General features: G+C 40.3%; 1 protein-coding gene across 1 annotated transcript in view; it reads right to left on the minus strand.

Moving 5' to 3' along the window:
• NOX5 (NADPH oxidase 5) overlaps nucleotides 1-22,059 on the minus strand; it is a 46,599-nt gene extending 24,540 nt beyond the window's left edge. Inside the window, exons 1-3 of the mRNA XM_075205916.1 lie at nucleotides 21,845-22,059; nucleotides 6,200-6,323; nucleotides 1,299-1,449 (exon numbers count right to left, since the gene is read on the minus strand). Coding sequence (XP_075062017.1) covers nucleotides 1,299-1,449; nucleotides 6,200-6,319 — 271 coding nt within the window. The 5' untranslated portion in view covers nucleotides 6,320-6,323; nucleotides 21,845-22,059. The remainder of the gene's footprint in view (nucleotides 1-1,298; nucleotides 1,450-6,199; nucleotides 6,324-21,844) is intronic.

Here is a 22,059-nt window from a genome sequence, read left to right on the forward strand (position 1 = left end):
AGACAAGCCGCAACTAAAGAAACCAGCAGCCACAGGTGGTGACAAAAACAGGTCTGTCAAATGTTCTGATTCTAGTGGGACAATCCCGATTTTTGGTGACTGTTCTGCCCAAGCTAAGGGGCAGGTCAAGACTGTGTACTCTTTATATACACACTGCATTCTTTATATACTACATTATGATGCTAGCTGTCCTTCGTAGGCTGACCACTCCCCCTCTAGTATCTGGTCCCGCCTCTATGATGGCTGGCCACACCCCATCTGGTGGGCCCCTAGCGTTGCAGTTCCCCGGTGGGCCCTTCATGCCCCAGTCCGACACTGGGTACATCCACTGGTTGCTGCTGTTTCCTCTGGATGCAATTATTGGAGAGAAAAATATTTTTATATTATAATATATGTGAACTATTACATTTTTCAAGAAAGTTAAAAATGGGAAAATATCTAGTTAAAGGTGTTTTCCACCATGAGACAACTATTTAATGACTTGGTTAGCACATGTGCCTCTGCAAATATCATTAATATCTTAATTTATCTTTATAATCTGACTTTGTTCTGTGTTTGTTGCACCAAGAGATGTATATTATCTATGCTGGGATTTTGGTGGAATAAAACAGAAGCAGTCAAAACAGATAAAGCGATATATTTAGCAATGTACTTAATAAAAATTGTACAAACCAGTAAATTAAACAATACAAATTAAAGCTTCCTGATAAGCAAAGCTATGCAGAAGTTGGGTATTAGAATATGGTCATATGAAGTACATGCACTGAATAACAATGAATTAATAGCTGATCAGGTGACAATGAATCACGCAGCATCCTGTACTGTCTATAAGTGGCCACTAACACTGTGGTTATGATGGCCCAGCAGACCATTCTAGCTCTAACTGGCTGCACATAGTAGCGTGTATGAGCCAAATAGGCCGTCTATCCTGATCATCATGTGATCAATTGGAGCAAACAGTAAATTTGGTTGGACAATAACTGTATCTATGTATTTATTAATCTCCAGACCTCGTTAATATGGCTCTGTCTGATTCAGAGATTCAGATCTTTCTGATATTTGTATATACTGTATGGTCCATGTAGGGCATCTTAACTCATTAGCTTTGGTTAACCTATGCAATATATATTAATGATCTAATCTTGTGGTACGGACATCAAGTTATAGTACTTTGGCATTTTCATGGTGTACAATGAAGCTCCATAAATAAAAATGTGCATATACTTTATTGACAATCTGTAACACTATACTGTATCCTATTACTACAGGATGCAGCCCCCAAGTCCTCACGCAATTACCGTCCACATCATAGACTTGGAAAAGGAAACGCAGTTTGTCCGTCTCACTTCCATGTATCAGGAGATTGAGCGCCTCCAACAACTCATCCAGACTGATGGAGCCGCTCCCGTCTGAATCGAACAAAGCAAAAAAACGCTCTGCAAAAAAGGACTGTGAAGCAGGGGGGCATTAGGGCAAATTATACACAAGTAACAATGAGTTTATTATAACCCTGTATAAAATTGTATTTGCCTATGATTTCCTGGGTGGGTGCAGGTAAGTGCACTAAACATGGTCCAATCTCAGCAGACCCTGGGACGCTACACCTCTAACCAACTCATTTTCAGTATTTAATTATAAAGCACAGAAAATAATGATAGTCGGGAATATTATAACAGATTCTGATAAATTATTCCTGTTTTTCAATGTACACCGATTACACAATACATTTTCAGCAGCAATCTAGAAAAATGTAAACCGATACTTGAGATGTTGTATATACACTAGAAACTCTGTGACCATTCTCTGTGATTTATACAAGACACTGATCATCGATGCAAATTAGATTATAGTTGTCAACTAGCGTAGGGCAAGTGAGCAGCACACAGTTCATGCTGCACCAGTGATATCAAGTGGAATGGACTGACTAATTGACCAGTCACTCTCTATCTTCTTACAGTGTGCTAAGTGTCTATGTTATAGCTACAATTTGGAATTAGAATTGCAGAAAAATGGCTTTATTGCCACAACAACATTGGATGTTTCATGATTGACATGCAGCATTCTTATAAAGGAGATTTGCCAGTATGTCAGAATCCAGATAAATCTTTCTATTGTGCCTGAACCAAGGTCTGAAAGTTCGTTGAATTGAATAGGAAGGGAGGTAAGAGGTGTAGTAAGGGTCAACAGGACATGATCTGCAAAGATGGCAGATGATATATGATTATATACTGCTTGGAGTTTATAAATATTACAGAGATATTGTGATTTAACCTAATCCTGGCTGCCAGGAGCTCAATAACCATGGCAAGTATCAAGGGAAAAAAGCACCCCAGTCTCCGCTGCCAAACTGTGCCCAGTAGTAATGTGGGCTGTAATATAGGGACATAGTAAACTCATAATGCATTATGGTCTGACTAATGAAGGGCCAGGAGAACCAACTGAAGGCATTTTTGGCATCCACAGCATGTGATAGAATGATAGAAAGGAATTTCATATGTGTTGATATAGTGAATACTATAAATGGTTCTGTCTAGCACTTGTCTGGAAGGAATAAATCCTACTTGATTGGGGACTATCAGAAAAGGCAAAAGAGGGATCAATCTGTTAGCAAAAATATTTACAAAAGTATTAAAATCTGTCTTTAATCTACTCTGTTTCTCTTCCTGTCTTCATAAAATATCTCAGTGTTACCTAACGTCTTTAATTTTAGTCTCATAACTACCTTCTTCTATTCTCCCAATGTCTGTTATTGCTACCTCCGACCTCTATCTCTTCCTCTTTCTATCTGTTCTCTCCTTCGTTTCCTCCTGTTCTTCAAGCAGCACAGAAGGCTCCTTCCATTTTTCTGTCACAGCTCATCATTCAGGTGCTGCTCCCCTCTTTGTTCTGTTCTATGTGCTCACACAGTCACTTCCCATCCTCACAACTATTACACCTATATGTCGTTCCCCTTCTCTTCCTAATCTGATCCTCTGACCAAATGTCATTACCTCTGTTGTGCCTCCTAATCATTACCTATAACTGGGCAAAAGTTGACCCTAAATCCCTCCGTCCAGCGCTCCACTCTGTTATCCCCTTTTATCTTCCCTTCTTTCACTATCCTTTCCTTTCCTGTTCTCCTCCTGCTCTCCCCTATACTGCGCTCCCGGCCATTCTCTCCCTATTTTATCTTTTGCTGAGCTGCCTCTTCTGCTTCCAGCCAGCTCCTTCCCATGCAGTCTGCTGAGGTGATCTGATCATTTCAACCCACAATACTAATCAGTAAGTCTCAGCACTAGGAGTGTCCCTTGTGGTCCTACATTATAACTGGCATTTGTCAAAGCAATGATAAATATTACAAATCTATATCAGCACACATTAATGTAAATGTAGAGGGTTGTGTACATTAAGAGCCTTATGTATGGTTGGGAGCAAAGCAAAAAAAGAAGCAAATTTACACTGTGGCAAAACTGTGTTTCAGTGCAGAGGGACAAATGATAAATGTGCAGACAGATTTAGAGTTGGGAGAGGGCGTGTCCTAACTCAACTCTAAATTGTAGTGTAAAATAAAGCTGTCCAGTATTTTTGTGCTACATGCAAAAGCAACAGTATTTTCCCTGCATCAAAAAAAGGAAATGCATGTTCACCAATGGCATGACAACATGGTCTGTACAGGAGAAAATTTGCACTTTTTTATTTTTGCTTTGCTACTATGTATAAATGAGGCCCTAAGTATGCTTATTCCCTACTATGTAAATATAGTTGATTGTCTTTCCTGTGATTTTATGTTAGTGACATCATACGATTAACCACTTACTAGTGACAAGAACCAGAGTGATAAAATTATCATTTCACGTAGTCACTGGCTAACCTCTGATTATTATTAATTCAAGACAAATTTGTACAATACCGCCATCTTGTGGAACTCTGATCTAATGTCTAGCCTTGTTTTTATTGCATTTTTCATTCTTTGATAATTCTATTATTTTTATTAGTTAACAGATTATGTGAGACTATGGGTCCATTCATAAAGAGCAAAACTTGCACGTCACATAGATATATTCACAATGCAGCATTATAGCAACAATTAATATAATAATACTGTGTATTGCAACGTCCAATTTTATTGTATTTAACACAACATATTTAAAATACCTTAGTGATAGACTAACAAATGAGATATAAATAAACATAAACTTATGTTACCAAAAATAGGCCGACCAAATCAACTGATAAATCATTGACAAAAAAACAGCAAGCAGTGTTGCACTAATAACAACCATATTACAATCCAATTTAAATTTCCAATTTGCATGTGTTCCTGTTCATCATTCAGTCTGGTCACACTTCTGCATTCCAGAATATCAGCAGTCTGCATATTTATCTGTAGACTGAGTCCTTTATACATACAGTACACATTGTATACTTCCAATATTGTAACCTGTGCCCTTGTGGAATCTCATGCTATTATAGAGCACCACCTACAGGTTCTGCCACAACCTAGCAACTGCGTATAGATTATAAATAGTGACTGATGGCTGAGACTTAGGCTACTGTTGCTGTGCACCCCCTATTACTGTCCAGCCTTATGGTCTAAAACATCAGCATCTGTCTAAAATAAATACATTTATTCTGCCAATAATGTCACACACAATAGCCTCAGCAGGAGGGTCAGATACATATTAATACAGAAAATGTAACAACTTGAAATTCTGCCATCCTAGGCACAGGCCTATAAAGCCTTTCTCCAAATCCAGGCCTAAATAATGGAGTGCAGTCCAGGCAGGCCCGGCGCTCCCATTAGGCAACGTTAGGCAGTTGCCTAGGGCGCCGGGCTCTGAAGGGCGCCACAGGATTAAAAAGCAGGTATACTTTATACTGTGAAACTGTGCGGGCATACCTTCCACGGCCGCCGCACAGCTATGGATCACCATCGCCGCAACGGCCCCCTACAACAGCTGATGGGACGGGCGCACCTCCGTCTCCTCCACTCCCCCTCCCCTCACTGACTGTCGGGCGTGACATCATCATCAGGGCCTGACAGTGTCAGTGAGGGACGGGACCCAGCAGAGAGGAGCAGCGTTCTGGAGTGTAAGGTAAGGAAAGTCCTGGGGGCGGATATTTTGGGGGTGGGTGGCGGATTTATTTTGGGGGGGGGGCGGATTTCAAAATTGCGCCTAGGGCGCCGGGGATCCTAGCACCAGGGCTTCTGTCCACAGTGTACATGGCCAGGACCTTTACTGGTTTGGAATTGCATTAAAGCCTCAATTAAAGCTAGGGGTAAATCTAGAAGATGCAATTTTGCACTTTGGCAAAACCATCTTGAACTGTCAGGGGTTTAAAATGTGCGGACAGATATAGCGTTGGAAGGGAGGGAAGCATCTTAACTTAACTCTAAGTTGCAGTGAAAAAAATAAAGCTGCCCAGTAATTGTACACTACATTCATAAACAGCCGGTATTCCCCTGCATTCAAAATAAATTTGCACCCTTGCATGGTAACATGGCTTGTCCAGGTAAATAATGTGCGCCCTTTAACTGGATTTGTTCCTGACTCTAAATGAAGACCTATATGCATACTTGCCAACTCTCCCAGAAAGTCCGAGAGACTTTCTCCCGGGTCAGTCTCCCGTGCTCTCGGGGGAGCTGACATTTCTCCCGGATCCAATATTTCACAGAGAATCACGTCATTTGATGCGATTCTCGGTGAATCACGCCATTTTGGAGGGCGGGAGGGGGCGGGGCGAGGCCAAGAAGACGTACAGTACGTTTTCTCGGGGGGGGCAAAATGACGCGATTGGTCTCGCCCCGCCCCCTCCCACCCTCCAGTCACGCCCCCAACTCCCGGAAGCAAGTTTCCGGGAGTTGGCTAGTATGCCTATATGTAGAAGAATAACTGAGATACTGCTTAACTTGTTAGAGTGCAGCAGTCTATGTTGGGTTTGACCTCCCGCAGCCCTCTCACCAATAAAATTGTTATGTACTTAAAATGCACCTGTCACACAAAGACAGGGGAGACAGCGATTTTGTGAGCTCAACCAATTTTCATAAGAACTGTCAATTAATTAAACAGTGAACTGTGGTCACTGGGTCCCAGTGAGGTAATAGACTGCATTCTGATGAATATTTGTGCCTCTAATATCACTGATTCCTAATCAATAATAGGCCCCTTCTCCAAAATCACTGCTCGGCTCAGAAAAGAATAATAAAGGAAAATTTAACCTCTTTGACTTTCAGGGCCGTCTTGAATTCTTCTAGATCAATTTCTTTGTCTTCTCCGGCAATGCTCTCAAACTGCTGAGATACCCACTCCAGCCACTTAGCGTCCTCATCTGTACTCATGACTCTAGAACAGAGAACAATGCGCAGTGTTAGAATTACACTTTAATATACATCATGGAGCTTATTTTAATAAAATGTGCTCAGTGCACATATATGCTGCAACAGATAGCAGCTAATCAGATGCCAGCAGTCATTTCTGACATTCATACAACAAAAGCAAATGTTTGATTGGTTGCTATAAGTTACAGCATATTTGCATTTTGTTAGTAAATATCTCCCACTCTTACATAGACTGGTGATAGACATGCAAAAAGTGTACATTTGACTAAATTTGCAGATTAAATTGAAAATATTGACAACTTGTAAGCTTTGTTTGTCACTTTGGTTTAAAAAGAATGCTTGTGAAACTACTACATCATACCTACAATTGTTTTTTAAACTTTTGATATTTTACATTAATATTTTCATTACACAGATAAATTTCGGCCTGCATATAGACGTCACAGCAGTAATTACATCCTGGGGGCCAAAGAAACACATTATTATATGTTTTAACCGCACTTTCTTTTATTAAAAGTGTTTTCTGAGTAGTAATATATGTTTCCAATTTCTATTTCTTTCCCTTTTAATCAAGTTAATCTTTGTTTCTGGATGTAACTGACAAAATGTGCCTATTGTTGTGTCTAAGGGCTAGATTTACTAAGCTGCGGGTTTGAAAAAGTGGGGATGTTGCCTATAGCAACCAATCAGATTCTAGCTTTCATTTATTTAGTACCTTCTACAAAATGACAGCTAGAATCTGATTGGTTGCTATAGGCAACATCCCCACTTTTTCAAACCCGCAGCTTAGTAAATCTAGCCCTAAGTGTCTGTTGGCATATGAAAATGGTAATGTAAAAATGTACATTTTTCATGATGTGATTGGTGGAGTTGGGAGGACTGGTAACATTTATTACTAAGGCTAGGCACAGGTCTGTAACTAATTTTACAGCCATATGCAAAAATGAAATGTCATTTGTGGGTCAAGGTATTTAAATGAGATTCAAGAGGTGGATAGAGCACTGTACAGTCCTGTTTGCAGCTGTTAGAATAAAAGTTTCTACCCCGCAACATGACTTGTGTCTTTACACGTCCTAGGAGTTGTGGAAGCCAGGCCTTGGCTGATACTTTCAATGTGACGCCTTTGATATCTTCCCTTTATATGGGGATGTGCAGTCCTACGTGCATTGTTACCAACGTAGTAAAAACATTGAAATGCATGTTAGTGACAAATATAATAAATATGTTACACCATGATTTAAGTAAGATATAAGTGAGGTTCAATAGAGCAGTATTTTAGGAGAAAAACAGATAATTATTGACAGCTAAAGTGTTAGATTTGTAGTAGTGCTAATGGTAGATGTCCATTTTTAAGTGCATTTGCAGCCGGGCCCCAAACTCTCTCGCAGACCTTTTTTCCAGGGGCTGGATAACTGTAAAGTGGGCACACTCCAGGGAGACCAGTAATTGCATTTGCCCAATATAAAATGCGCCAGCAGATTTTTTAATTCATAAATGACCTCCACTCTTGCTCCATTTTCTTGCCTACCTTCACACACAAATTAAAGATCTGTATATAAAGTATATAAAGCTAGCCAGCCACACATACACTGATTCTGCCATTTGGCCCAAGAGCTGGATGGCAGTATCACTCGCAATTTAGTAATCAAAAGTTGGTGATCTGGTCATTGAGCCGACAGATAACTCCAAGTCTAGGGCCTATTACTGTGTTGTAACTAGAGATGGTCACTGACCCCCGTGTTTTGGTTTTGGATTCGGTTTTGGATCTGGATTACCGTCGTGTTTTGGTTTTGGTTTTGGTTTTGCAAAACCGCCATTGCGTGTTTTGGTTTTGGTTTTGGTTTTGTTTGGTTTTGTTTTGCAATTTGTTATAAAAATTTCATTTATTGGTGCTAAAATAACATAATTTAGGTATTATTTTGTAGCTACATTATTATTAACCTCAGTAACACTAATTTCCAGTCATTTTTTATTCAATTTTGAACACCTCCTATGTCACAATATGATTTTCATACACTTGAAAAGAAAAATTGCTGCAGTTCTTGCCAGTGATAACAAAAAGGCCATTGTCATGCCTGGGCATAAGACCAAAAATCCACCTCTTAAGTGTGGAATTATTTTTACACGAATCCTGGCAAGAGTTGTCTATCCATTTGTAACATTTTGAAAGCCACACTCAGTAGAGGTAGGGACCTTAACCATCTGGGATCCTCATCCATGTTTCGTCATTTTTCAGCGAGTTATTGGCAAACTGTTGGGAAAATCAGAAACTTTGGTTAAAAAAAAATTAACAACAAGCATTCCAGCATAATCTACCTCCCTTCTCTCATCTACATCCCAGCACCTGCAATCTTCCCCCCCAACAATTGGCAAGTAAACAATCCTCTGCAAGAGGAAGCAAGAATGAAACCTGTCACCCAGTCGCAAAGCGGATCACAGACGCCCTGGGTACTATGCTAGCGTTAGATCTGTGTCCAATGTCCACTATTAATACAGTTGGTTTAAGACATTTAATTGAGGTGTTATGTCCCTGTTAGCAAATGTCATCACTATACCATTTTACTAGAAAAGCTTATTCTCTCCTGTACCGGAAAGTTCCTAAAAATGTCATTATTGGGTGACAAAATGGTATTCTACCCACTGTACACTTAACCACAGATATGTGTACAAGCGGAACTGGGCAAACAAAAGATTATATGACTGTGAAAGCCCACTGGGTTGGTCTTTCGCCTTCCCCAGCATGGACAGCAGCAGCATGTACCCAGGTGCATCACATTTTTGAGAAGTAGGCTACTCTGTGTATCAGCAGCTTCACTAAGAGGCATACAGCTGACAAACTGTTCCAAAAACTAAGGGATGTCATTGAAAGATGGCTAATCCTGCTTGGAGTCTCCTGAGGATATGTCATTTCTGATTACGACCCCAATATTGGTCCAGCATTACAGCGGGGCTGAATTCCATCACATTTCCTGTTTTGCACACACTATCAACTTGGTGTTACAGAACTTTTGAAAAATGACATGCAGGAGATGCTGTTTGTGTCCATAAACATTTAGGGTCAATTTGTGGTTTCTGCAACAGCATGTAGGAGAATACAGCAGCTGCAAGAAGACTAGCATTTGAGGGGAATATACTTTAGTCCAGCGAAGTAGTTACCTGTGAAGAAAGTGCAGACACAGTTAGCTTGAGTCAAGTGATTGCCTTAATAATAGATTTTGAAAAGGTGCTACATAAAATTATAGTGTGCAATAAAACAAAGTAAATGTGCTAACTATATTTTAATTGTAGATGAAATACTTAATTTTCTTTGCAAGGATCCCAGACTTATCAACATCTTGTTGGGACGTCTTCTCCTTCAGTTTCTCTGGCAACTGCTTGTAATAAAAGAAATTGCTTTCCCAAGACACCCAGTGGTGATGCAGATGAGTCCGCTAAACATTTTGATATTTGCTGTGCTGTAAAAGAATTGCCCAAAAACCGTGACAGCTCTGCCCTAAAATCAACTAGTCATTCCCTTTGGAAGGCCATTATCAGCAATTACATCATACTACACAGACTTCTATGATATTGGGATATTGGGATGAATTAGTATTGTTGGAGGAAGATTATCACTAAACCCTGCCACCTCTCCAGTTTCGCAATGAGCTATGGTACAATAAAATGTAACTGCAGATTTAGACCAAGACTGTCAGCCCTATTATTTCTATTTCAGCAATTACAATTAGCAATGGAGCAATGGAGCTCTTCTCTTTGGGTGTTACCTATATAACGCAGCACAATTTGCCTGCAAATTCTACAGACAAGCCTGCTTGTCTTCCTCTCCATCAATGACTCTTAGCAATTGAGCACTCGTCTTTGGGTGTATATTACACCCAAACATTATTAGTGAAAATTATGAAAAATACAGTTTAATCCCTGATAGGCCCTCCACCATCCTTTGCATGTTAATAGTAGGATTGGTTGGAATTATGGTCAAGGTCACACATTTTTTTGACAAATCCTTCAAACCAGCCCAGATGTCAAACTGTTGTGGTCTGCCCCCTGCGTCATCCCTGCTTGTGTTTGGAAAGTGCATATTGGTGCCAGAACCTCACATGCCAGAACTGCTCCCACTGGTGCCACACTGCTGCAGGACTTACACAATCAACCGCATCCTCATCGTCGGATACCCAAATCTCCCCCACATCCTCTTCTAAAGACAAAGTGTCATCCTCACTTGGTGTATCACCGGCTACACTCGGGCTGTTCAGGCACACATCAGCAGAACTGCTGAAAGGGCCCTTCTTTATGGGTAGACTAACAGAATGGTCACGATTAGACATCCCACTGTTGGATGGACTCTCCACAGGGATTGTTGTCATTTGTGAATCAGAGCAAATATTCTCCTGTAATGCCTCACTGTTATCTTGCAGCTCGGCTTTGACGCGTAACAGTAGTTGTGCACCAATTGTAGGCTGGGTAACTTTTTGGGATCTGCCACTAATAGCCAAAGGTGAAGGCCTCATTCTCTCTTTGCCACTGCGTGTGTAGAATGGCATGCTTGCAATTTTTTTTTTATCGTCACTTAACTTTTGCTCAGTTACACTTCTTTTTCGCTTCAATACAGTAAAATTTTTTTGGGTTTTTGTTTTTTGCACTAATTTGAAAACACTCTGTTGTTTGACATCGCCTTGGCCAGATGACGTACTGGGAACACTAACATCAGGACTGGTGACAGAACCTGGTTGCTCATTTAGATCATATGTGGACTGCTTTGAATCCATTCTGAGCGCAAACCACTGGGGAGTGCTAAAAATTATTTAGTAGATTCTGCTGACAGTTATGACTTTTGACAGCCAGAAATATTAATGCACAATTAGGGAGGACACCCCAAAAACACTGAGGTGTGCTACAAATTATTTAGTAGATACTGCTGACAGATATGACTTTTGACAGCCAGAAATATTAATGCACAATTAGGGAGGACACCCCAAAAACACTGAGGAGTGCTAAAAATTATTGAGTAGATACTGCTGACAGATATGACTTTTGACAGCCAGAAATATTAATGCACAATTAGGGAGGACACCCCAAAAACACTGAGGTGTGCTACAAATTATTTAGTAGATACTGCTGACAGATATGACTTTTGACAGCCAGAAATATTAATGCACAATTAGGGAGGACACCCCAAAAACACTGAGGAGTGCTAAAAATTATTGAGTAGATACTGCTGACAGATATGACTTTTGACAGCCAGAAATATTAATGCACAATTAGGGAGGACACCCCAAAAACACTGAGGTGTGCTACAAATTATTTAGTAGATACTGCTGACAGATATGACTTTTGACAGCCAGAAATATTAATGCACAATTAGGGAGGACACCCCAAAAACACTGAGGTGTGCTACAAATTATTGAGTAGATACTGCTGACAGATATGACTTTTGACAGCCAGAAATATTAATGCACAATTAGGGAGGACACCCCAAAAACACTGAGGTGTGCTACAAATTATTTAGTAGATACTGCTGACAGATATGACTTTTGACAGCCAGAAATATTAATGCACAATTAGGGAGGACACCCCAAAAACACTGAGGAGTGCTAAAAATTATGGAGTAGATACTGCTGACAGATATGACTTTTGACAGCCAGAAATATTAATGCACAATTAGGGAGGACACCCCAAAAACACTGAGGTGTGCTACAAATTATTTAGTAGATACTGCTGACAGATATGACTTTTGACAGCCAGAAATATTAATGCACAATTAGGGAGGACACCCCAAAAACACTGAGGTGTGCTACAAATTATTGAGTAGATACTGCTGACAGATATGACTTTTGACAGCCAGAAATATTAATGCACAATTAGGGAGGACACCCCAAAAACACTGAGGTGTGCTACAAATTATTTAGTAGATACTGCTGACAGATATGACTTTTGACAGCCAGAAATATTAATGCACAATTAGGGAGGACACCCCAAAAACACTGAGGAGTGCTAAAAATTATGGAGTAGATACTGCTGACAGATATGACTTTTGACAGCCAGAAATATTAATGCACAATTAGGGAGGACACCCCAAAAACACTGAGGTGTGCTACAAATTATTTAGTAGATACTGCTGACAGATATGACTTTTGACAGCCAGAAATATTAATGCACAATTATGGGGGACACCCCAAAAGCGCTGGGGAGTGCCAAATATGAAGAAAAAATAATAAACCTCTATCCTCCTCTCTGCACTAGCGATTTTGGTTAGAGCAATTGCAAGAACAATATGGTATTCTCTGTCCCTGCTCTAATTAGCCTATGACTACACCCTGCTCTCTCCCTCTGTCAAATGGCGATGGATTGCTGTGGAGGCGTGTATTTATAAAGTTGAAGTATCGCGAGAACCGAGTCCCGAGATCCGACGACGTCACAATGACGTTCGGCCTCGATTTGGATTCGGAATGGGCGGGAGAGTACCGAGCTGCTCAGCTCGGTACTCGGATACCCAAAGTTCGGGTGGGTTCGGTTCTCGGAGAACCGGACCCGCCCATCTCTAGTTGTAACAGGTCTAAACACACAGGTCAGTTTACCAACATGCCAATAGGTATTCTATCAATCTCAACACGGCCCTGAGGGCCACATACGCTGTGAGTCTGAAATAACTGCTCAATATAGCAGTGTGGTCAGCATAAAAGTATAGTTTCATCAGCAATGCACACGTTTTGAGAAATTAGTGCAGTTTGTTGGGGAAATATCATGACATAGTATATTAAATCAAATTCTTAGCTATATTATCATTTACAAAAAAAAAATCGGAAGAAATGTACATTATAAATGAATCCATCATTATTATCCTTTAATTTATATAGTGCGAAAATATTGCACAGCGCTTTAAAGAAAACATATTTAATTATTCACATCAGTCACTATGCCAGGGGAGCTCACAGTCTAAAGTGTGATGTCACCCTGAGAAAGTGGCAACCGGCACAAGACTATACCAGGCTGGGCAGGTCAAACTATATGAGGGAGAGAGCTGCAGGCTCCTGTCACAATGTGACACCAGCCCCACCTTGGTCAGTACGAAGCAGATTTTCCTAGGGGAATCGGACCCACCAAAAATGTGCGAGTTGAATAGCACTATGGGCTCTTCCCAACACCCTGCTAATGTGTAAATGATAGATAAATATTATGTTTGTGGAACTACAAGTGCCAGTAAGCCCTGGCATCCATTAACTACATGGGCATGCTGTCGTTTGCAGAATTATAAGTGCTAGCTTGGCCATAGCTGCCAGGTTCTACTCAAACATGTCGTTTCACAAACCTAATTAATAGTAAATAATGGTAAATAGTAACTAAAGTCATGGACACAGAATACTGTAATTATTAGAAAGAAATAATCACCTAAACTCTCGTTTTATACTTTATTTTAGTCCTAAACCCATAGGTAGCTTATTTTCTTCTGTCCTGAAGTAAATAGGCAAGTGTGAAATACTGAATAAGTAGACCAGGGTTTTGGTTATTTCCTGAGTGAGGAAGAGGTATATTTTGGAAATGTTGCAGAGAAGGAGGCAACAGGACTCCAAGAAGGACTAGATGTGAAGAATGAAGCTGTGAGTGGAGTCAAGGATGATACCAAGGCAGTGGGCATAGGGAACAGGGGAGAGAATGATATTGTTACCTTAGAGGGAGATGTGGGGAGAGGTTCAGACATTAGCAGGGGGAAAGATAATGAGCTCAGATCTGGACATGTTAAGTTTGAGAAAGTGTTCAATCATCTAGGTGGGGATGGCAGACGGGCAGTTGGACACACTGAAGGAGGTAAGAGGATGATGGAGTAGAGAAAGAAGGATTATAATGGAGGAAGATGATGAAGGAGGAGGAGGAAAGAAAGAGGAGAGAGGATGAAGGAAGAGAAGTAGGAGGAAGAAGAGGAAGGAGAAGGAAGGAAGGAGCAGAGAGGATGAAGGCGGAGGAGGAAGGAAGAGAGAGGATAAAGAAGGAGAAGGAGGAGGAAGAAGAGAAAGTTAGAAAGGAGGAGGAAGGAAAGAAGAGAGAGGATAAAGGAGGGGGTGGAAGAAGGAAGAGAGAGGATAATGGAGGGGGTAGAAGAAGGAAGAGAGAAGATAACGGAGGGGTGGAAGAAGGAAGAGAGAGGATAACGGAGGGGGTGGAAGAAGGAAGAGAGAGGATAACGAAGGGGGTGGAAGAAGGAAGAGAGAGGATGAAGGAGGAGAAGTAGGAGGAAGAAGAGAAAGTTAGAAGGGAGGAGGAAGGAGGAAAGATAGAAGATGAAGAAGAAGAAGAAGATAAAGGAGGAGAAAGAAGGAAAGTGCAGAGAGGATAAAGGAGGAGGACGGCAACTGCTTCTCAGTGAGCAGCTTCCATGGCACAGATAATGGGACCAATGCAGTGTCGGACTGGGCAATGAACTGCCTACTGGCAAAACCAATGGTAGGGGTCCAGTTAATAGCATACAGGGGGCATTGCCAGCCCACTGAGGGTGAAACTGGTGCTTAACAACATTGCATAAATTAAAAAAATACATCAACATTACTCATTTGCAGTAAAATTTGCAATTAGGTGCATTATTATTCTGTCATTAATTAATTTATGTAGTCTCAGTACTAATTAGGCATGTACAGCAGATTAACCCAAACCCAATATAACATGACCAAGGATATGAACATAATACTGTACAACAATTTATTTTTTAAACTACATATTCACATGTAGTATAACACAACATAAGCAAAGCGGTGCACGCACAAGAAGGGGACATGGTCATGCTACACAGGTGCGGTCACATCACATTGGGATGTACACGTCCCCCAAGGAGTTCTAGCGTTTCCGTAGTGGTGGCTTGCCCCAGCCCCCGTTGCCTCACCTTCAATGTTGCACACACCTGCTTCTTGTATGCTCGACATTGCATTGGCACCCGATAGCAGGGCATAGCTCCCAACTGTCCTGGAACTATACTGGGACTGTACCGCCTAAAACGGGACAGTTGGAGATATGGACATGTAATGAGGGATGTAGATACATTGTTATCTAATCTTTTAAAGAATAATTAAAGATTCTGTGATGTAAACCTGGAATTAAGCATCGTACGTATGATAGACTAATCACATTTAATATGATTTCAGAGTGTCCTAATTAATGTGAAGTAACATGGTTCTATGTAATTATATCTACTTCCAATAAACCTTTCCAGACCCATAGCAGAGTCATAGAAGTTATAATAACCATTTGTCTAGTATGTTATCTAAGATTTTGAGAACATTCCCCTTTATGTACAAATATGAAATACTGCATGATTGTGGGGATTTTATCTACATGCTTTCTGTTTTATGGCCGGTTTATGGCTCATGTAATCTAAATTATCATCATTTATTCATCCAGTGTAGGAGAACTTTAATATATATCTGTTAACTATTGTTAAAAAGTAAAGAAAAATAATTGTGTCAGGCGCCGACCGTCTGCCTCTTCCACCCGGCACGTATTGTTGCCTAGCTCTGGGGTGCCTTCCTTCTCTTCTTCACAACGGGACCTGCGCACCCTTTGCAGCCCAGTCCATACACCATGCGGGGGTCCCTGGTGAATACCAGGGGTGTGTTAGACTTCGAGCCTCTGTTCATGACAGTTTGTTTCTTAGACACAGATCCAAGAAAAACATTTGGAAAGCCATCTCACTGGCTATCTCAGCTAGATGTGGACACTCCAGTCACATCTTAGGAGAATGGTTTGGACACAGCCCTAAACAGTTCAATAATGATGTGGATGAAATGAGTTTCCAAATGGGGTCCTGGGGAAACGTGTTCACGCTGCTGCATATGACAGTAACTCAGACTCCTTTCTAAAAGCTTCCAGCGGCATAGCTTTTTATTTTTTTATAGCGCCACAGACGTCATATGATCTAAGTGCTTCAAAGCTTAAAGACAAGAAGCCAAGCTCTGTATGATGGATAATAGCAATAGTAGTACTAAGGTGTATGTGGCCGAAATGGGCAATAGGCCTCCAGGTGGTTGCACCATTACTCCCATAATATGATATGCCACTGCATGCCCCACAGGTAACTTCCCTGGTCCCCTGGCAGTCCAGTCCTACACTGTCATCTCTACACTAATGAATCCATCCCTATAATTTCCTACTAGCCCCTGGCATCCTTATACCTATAAATTAATGTCTAACACAACATAGAATCGTCTGGTACAATTATAACCCCATAGTGATTAATGAGAAGAGGGAGGAGATGAAGTGCGGTTGAAGCAGAGAGAAAAGGCGGATTCAGGTACCTCAGGTAGGTGAGCAGCTGAGTGTATATGTAAACCACTCCCAGGTGTGTATTCTGTGCGTCTCTTCCATGGTGGAGGAAACCTATGTGAAGTGCAGCCTGAGCATAGGCTGCAGAGCAGATATTGTGTAGGTGACTGTGCATTATATGGATGTCACTTAGAAGCTCTTTCTTAAAAGCTAAAACATCTTGTCCCTTGAGCCAATTTTATCAGGAGAACTGGGCTGCCAGTTTCTACCTCTCAACAAATATGTAATTAGTAATCTGTAGCCATTTAATGATAACATTGCTGAAGGTGCAAACCTGCACTAAAGTCACAGCAACCAATCACACATCTATTTTTATTGTCTAAGCAGCAGTAGACAGATACAATTTATGGTTTTGGATTTGCTATGCTTTATGCAGATTTCCTCTTTGAGCAATGCTAATAAATAAACCCAATTGTGTCAGGGCTACAGGACTTTGGGGATGATTAAAAGTGTTACTGGAAGTATCAAAAATGAAAATACTTAATTATAGTAATGTAGCTTACTTTAGGCTAAGCACTGTTAGTGTGATGTGGGCTGGGTATCAGCTCTCCATACAGCAAACCTCCAATCAGCTTCCAGACAAGGTCAATGCTAAATCATTGGGCTTGAACTTAGACATGACTTGGACATAGCTCACTATCCTGTTAATCTCTCAGACCTCAGTTTAGGTTGGATCCTTATACTGATTGAATGCAGACCGTTGTCTATCAGCAAGAATTTCCATTATCACAGCAAACATGCTACTGAAAGGAATACATTGAACTCCTCCCTTCACACTCAAACTCCCTTCCTGATTGGATGGCCTCTATTTTAATTATCCAACTCTGCTACAAGTAGCCACAACATGGATAAACCAATTTTGCACTGCTTCAATTTTTGCCCAATGTGGGGCCCTTTAATTCATGGTGGATATAAAGACCCCAAAGCGGGGTTATAACTTACGTACTGTAAACAGTGACACAACGCACCCCTGGTGAAAACCAGTGGCTAAATCGTCCCCTAAGAGTAAAAAGGAGAATTATATGTGGCTTTCACCATCAATCCACTTTGTGAGCATTTGTTTTCATTATAGCTATAGTGGAATTACATTTTCAACAGTGGCCAATGACAGCCATGGGCATGCTGGAGCTTTTACTTACACAATATTCAGCATGTACAGTCATGGCTAAAAGTTTTGAGAATGACACAAATATTATTTTCCACAAAGTCTGCTGCCTCAGTTATTAATATGGCAATTTACATATATTCCAGAATGTCATGAAGAGTGATCAGATGAATTGCAATTTATTTCAAAGTCCCTCTTTGCCATGACAATGAACTTTATCAGAAAAACAACATTTCCACTGCATTTCAGCCCTGCCACAAAAGGACCAGCTGACATCAGGTCAGTGATTCTCTCATTAACACAGATGAGAGTGTTGACGAGAACAAGGCTGGAGATCACTCTGTCATACTGACTGAGTTAAAATAACAGACTGGAAGCTTTAAAAGGACGATGGTGCTTGAAATCATTGTTCTTCCTCTGTTATCTGTTATCTCATGGTTATCTGCAAGGAAACATGTGCAGTCATCATTGCTTTGCACAAAAGGGCTTCACAGGCAAGGATATTGCTGCTAGTAAGATTGCACCTAAATGAACCATTTATCGGATCATCAAGTCCAATAGTTGTGAAGAAGGCTTCAGGGCGTCCAAAAAGTCCAGCAAGCGCCTGGACTGTCTCCTAAAGTTGATTCAGCTGCAGGATTGGGGCACCACCAGTGCAGAGCTTGCTCACGAATGACAGCAGGCAGGTGTGAGTGCATCTGCACCCACAGTGAGATGAAGACATTTGGAGAATGGCCTGGTGCCAAGAAGGCCAGCAAAGAAGCCACTTCTCGGGTGGACAAACAAAAACCCACAAATTCTGACAAATTCCAAGCATTGATTAGGCAAGAATGGGCGGCCATCAGTCACTAAGTGGCCCAAAAGTTGATTCATAGCATACCAGGGAGAAATGCAGAGATCTTCAAAAAGGTTAATACTGCAAATATTGACTCTTTTCATAAGCATAATGTAATTGCCAATAAAAGCCTTTGACACTTATGAAATGCTTGTAATTTTACTTCAGTATACCATAGCAACATCTGACAAAAAGGTCTAAAAACACTGAAGTAGCAAACTTTGTGAAAACCAATACTTGTGTCATCCTCAAAACTTTTGGCCATGACTGTGCAAATTAGTATTCTGTTTTGCACATAAGTTAAATACTGACTTTTCATATAGCACACAAATACTTGATAGCTTATTTGTACACTGAAATTTAAAGTTGATATTTGTGTGCTACATGAAAAAACAGTCAGTATTTAACTTATGTGCAAAACAGAATACTAATTTGCACCCCTTGCATTGTAACATGGTTTTGACCAGGAGACTGAAATAAAAAGTTTCTTAAGTTAAGATCCTTAATGAATCAGGCCCATTGAATTTTATTGCAACTGATAAGCATGTGATGTAGATGTTCAATAATGATTGGATTTATGGTCTGGCGCCCATGATTATACTGTGAGACCTGTTTAATGCACTTATAACATTCAGTAGGTGCACCACTACAGATGGGACATGAAGTCAGAACCCTTAAAGTCAGTTGTGAATTTCTAAACACTAAAGCTGGGTACACACTACAGGTTGTTCAACCAATTATCTTGCCAATCACACGATAAACACCCGTTAGGTCCGATATCACAGGAGTGTGTACGCTCCCACGATCATGTTTTATCGTATCTAAGCGCATTGTATTGTTTGATTTTATAAACTTCCTAAGAATCCAGATCAACGATGTTAAAATGTTAGGCAAATGTGGAAGTGTGTACGTAGTGTAGGAAGATCTCTATAAAGTGAACAGAGTCACAATCATTTCAGCAGATGGTTATGAGAGATGAAGAGCACAGATATGAAGTTATATCGTGTAGGTAAGTACACATAAATCTGCATGTTCATCGGGACTTTGAGTCATTACAGAAATCGCATCTGAAGTAATATTCTATAGTGTGTACCCAGCTTATTACTTGTGAAAAATGGACTACAGTAATGTAATATATGAATAAGAGAATTACTATTATCAATTGAGAATGAGAAAGTTGATTTCCCAGCCACTCTTAAATTATTATATATGATTAATAAAGTTTGATTTCATGAATATGAAAAACCTGAAAAGCACTAAAAAAAACAGCCAAAGATAAAGTAGTAATACAAACACATCTCAATATACCGTTAAGAAAATAATATGATATATATGTAGTATCTGGAAGAGGAAAGTGTGCATAATTCAGTCAGTATTTTATAAGGGGGACAGTAGTACAAACACTCAAATTCTTCAAATTAAAGCCCCGAGGAAATTCTCACATTACCAACTAGCAAGTCATTTAATTATGTTATGGGAACAGTTGTTTGACTTAAGTCCTGCACCAGTTATACCGCATTTAACTGGGGTGGTTCCTTTTACTATAACTTTGCCTTTTTTAAGACACGTGTGACAATAATCCTCCCACTCGCTTAAGTTTTACTGAGGAGACAGTGAAGACCTCCAGGAATAGGACATCTGTTATGGCCGCTGTGAAACAATAATTACACGGTAACAAAGAAGTGACACATGTATAAATAGATGGGATTACATTTTCAATAAAAAGACAATTATGTAGTAAAGAAGCCCAACAGATTATGTGACAGTTTTCTTGTTTGTGTGCACCAGTAGTTCAGACTAAAGTGTCCTCTGGTTGTGACAGTCCTGCTTCCCCAGGAGAGGGAGATGAGCACAAACAAAGAAGCCAGTCATGTGTGCTTTTAATAGAGACAGCTGCTTTCCAGAATGAGGTCACCCTGTTACTTAACTGCAGGCTTGGTTGTGTGTTCATACAGCAATCCCACTGCTAAACCATACCTCCCCATGCCTCAAATGGTCAAATAGAGACTCTTTAACATCTGTTCAATTAGGCACATTTACTTGGCATGTGGACTACAGCAGATATTCAGATACAAATGAATATAAAAAAAGCTGTGTATAAGCAATCACCAAAAAGCTCTAAAGTCCCAATAACAACACAGTGGTATACATCATGTTGTATTTAGGAGCCAGGTGGATATTTTAGGAATCAGTGGAGGAAGTGTTCCCTGCAGCATCACACATTACAGTAAAAAGAGGGTCTATTTGGAAGGAAAGAGGGGCACAGGGATTTGGGTCCAAAAGAGTGGGTTATCTAAACTGCAATATATTGATTTTTTTTTTTTTTACAGAATTCCTTCCCGTAACTAGTAGAACTTCATATCTGCAGCCGTTTGGGAGACTATTCCCTCGACCACCCCCTCTCTCTGTATTTTGCATGTCTGAGTGCTTTACATCTGCTATAAACACATAGACTGTATACTGTCTGTGAAACCTGGCTCGGAGCATTACAACCAGTTTGACAACATTTATACTGGCAACACATAGTGAGTTCTAGATGTTCTATCTATTAGCCTGACAACTGGATCTGTGGCTAGTTTGGCCGCAGACATAGGTCATATCACAGACAACTGGCCAAATGGTATTCAGGATGAATGCCAGGATCACAGGTGTCAGGGCCGCACACAAGTCCCTGTAAGCCATTGGCTGATTATATTCATCAGCATATCCGTAAACTCTGATTGTGAGAGCAAACCCAATTTTCTTTGTCTGCCCATCATTATAGCGTAATCAGATATGCTGATTTTTTTAGACAATTGAGTTTGCTTCTCATTACAGCTAAAGTGATAACTGCAGAGACCTGAATAACTTGGAAAAGCAGAAAGACCCAAAGAATAGGCTAAAGCTGTAAAGAGCTACTCACTAACCAACTTATTTAACCAGGATGGATTTTAAAGACTAGCACCAATGACAAAATGAACTTTAAGTTAGTTTTACCTTACAAGATCAAAAAAGAGGGGCTCACTTGAAAGTCATTGCTGTGCAGCCTTGTGAAAATATAAAAATATAAGTATTCCCCCATTAGTGATAACATGATGGTCTGTAGTCATGTATATATAAGGTATGCAGCAATTGCAATACAGTAGACTATTGTATATAATAGGTATAAGCACTGGTATTTCAACAATACTAATAATGAATAAGATCAGCAACATAGATCTTATTCATTATTAACTTAACAATCATCATGAACAAATATAAGCTTGAAACTTACAGCAGTAAAACAAAATTAAAACCCACTTACTTGATTGTATGAAACAGTATCTTCCTCTTTCAAAAAACTGGCTTGTTTGTTATAAACTGGAAGATGTCTCGACTCGTTTATATGAGGCATCCAATCCAATCAGGTCCATCAGTGTCCACTATGTGTGAAACATACTAGTCGTGAGGATGACAGGTTGGTGAGTGAGTTAAAAATCTGGTAGTAGCATCTTGTACCCTGAGATCATGATCGCAGGG

The sequence above is a fragment of the Mixophyes fleayi genome, chromosome 4 (assembly GCF_038048845.1).
Source record: "Mixophyes fleayi isolate aMixFle1 chromosome 4, aMixFle1.hap1, whole genome shotgun sequence".
In the NCBI taxonomy this organism is placed as follows: Eukaryota; Metazoa; Chordata; class Amphibia; order Anura; family Limnodynastidae; genus Mixophyes; species Mixophyes fleayi.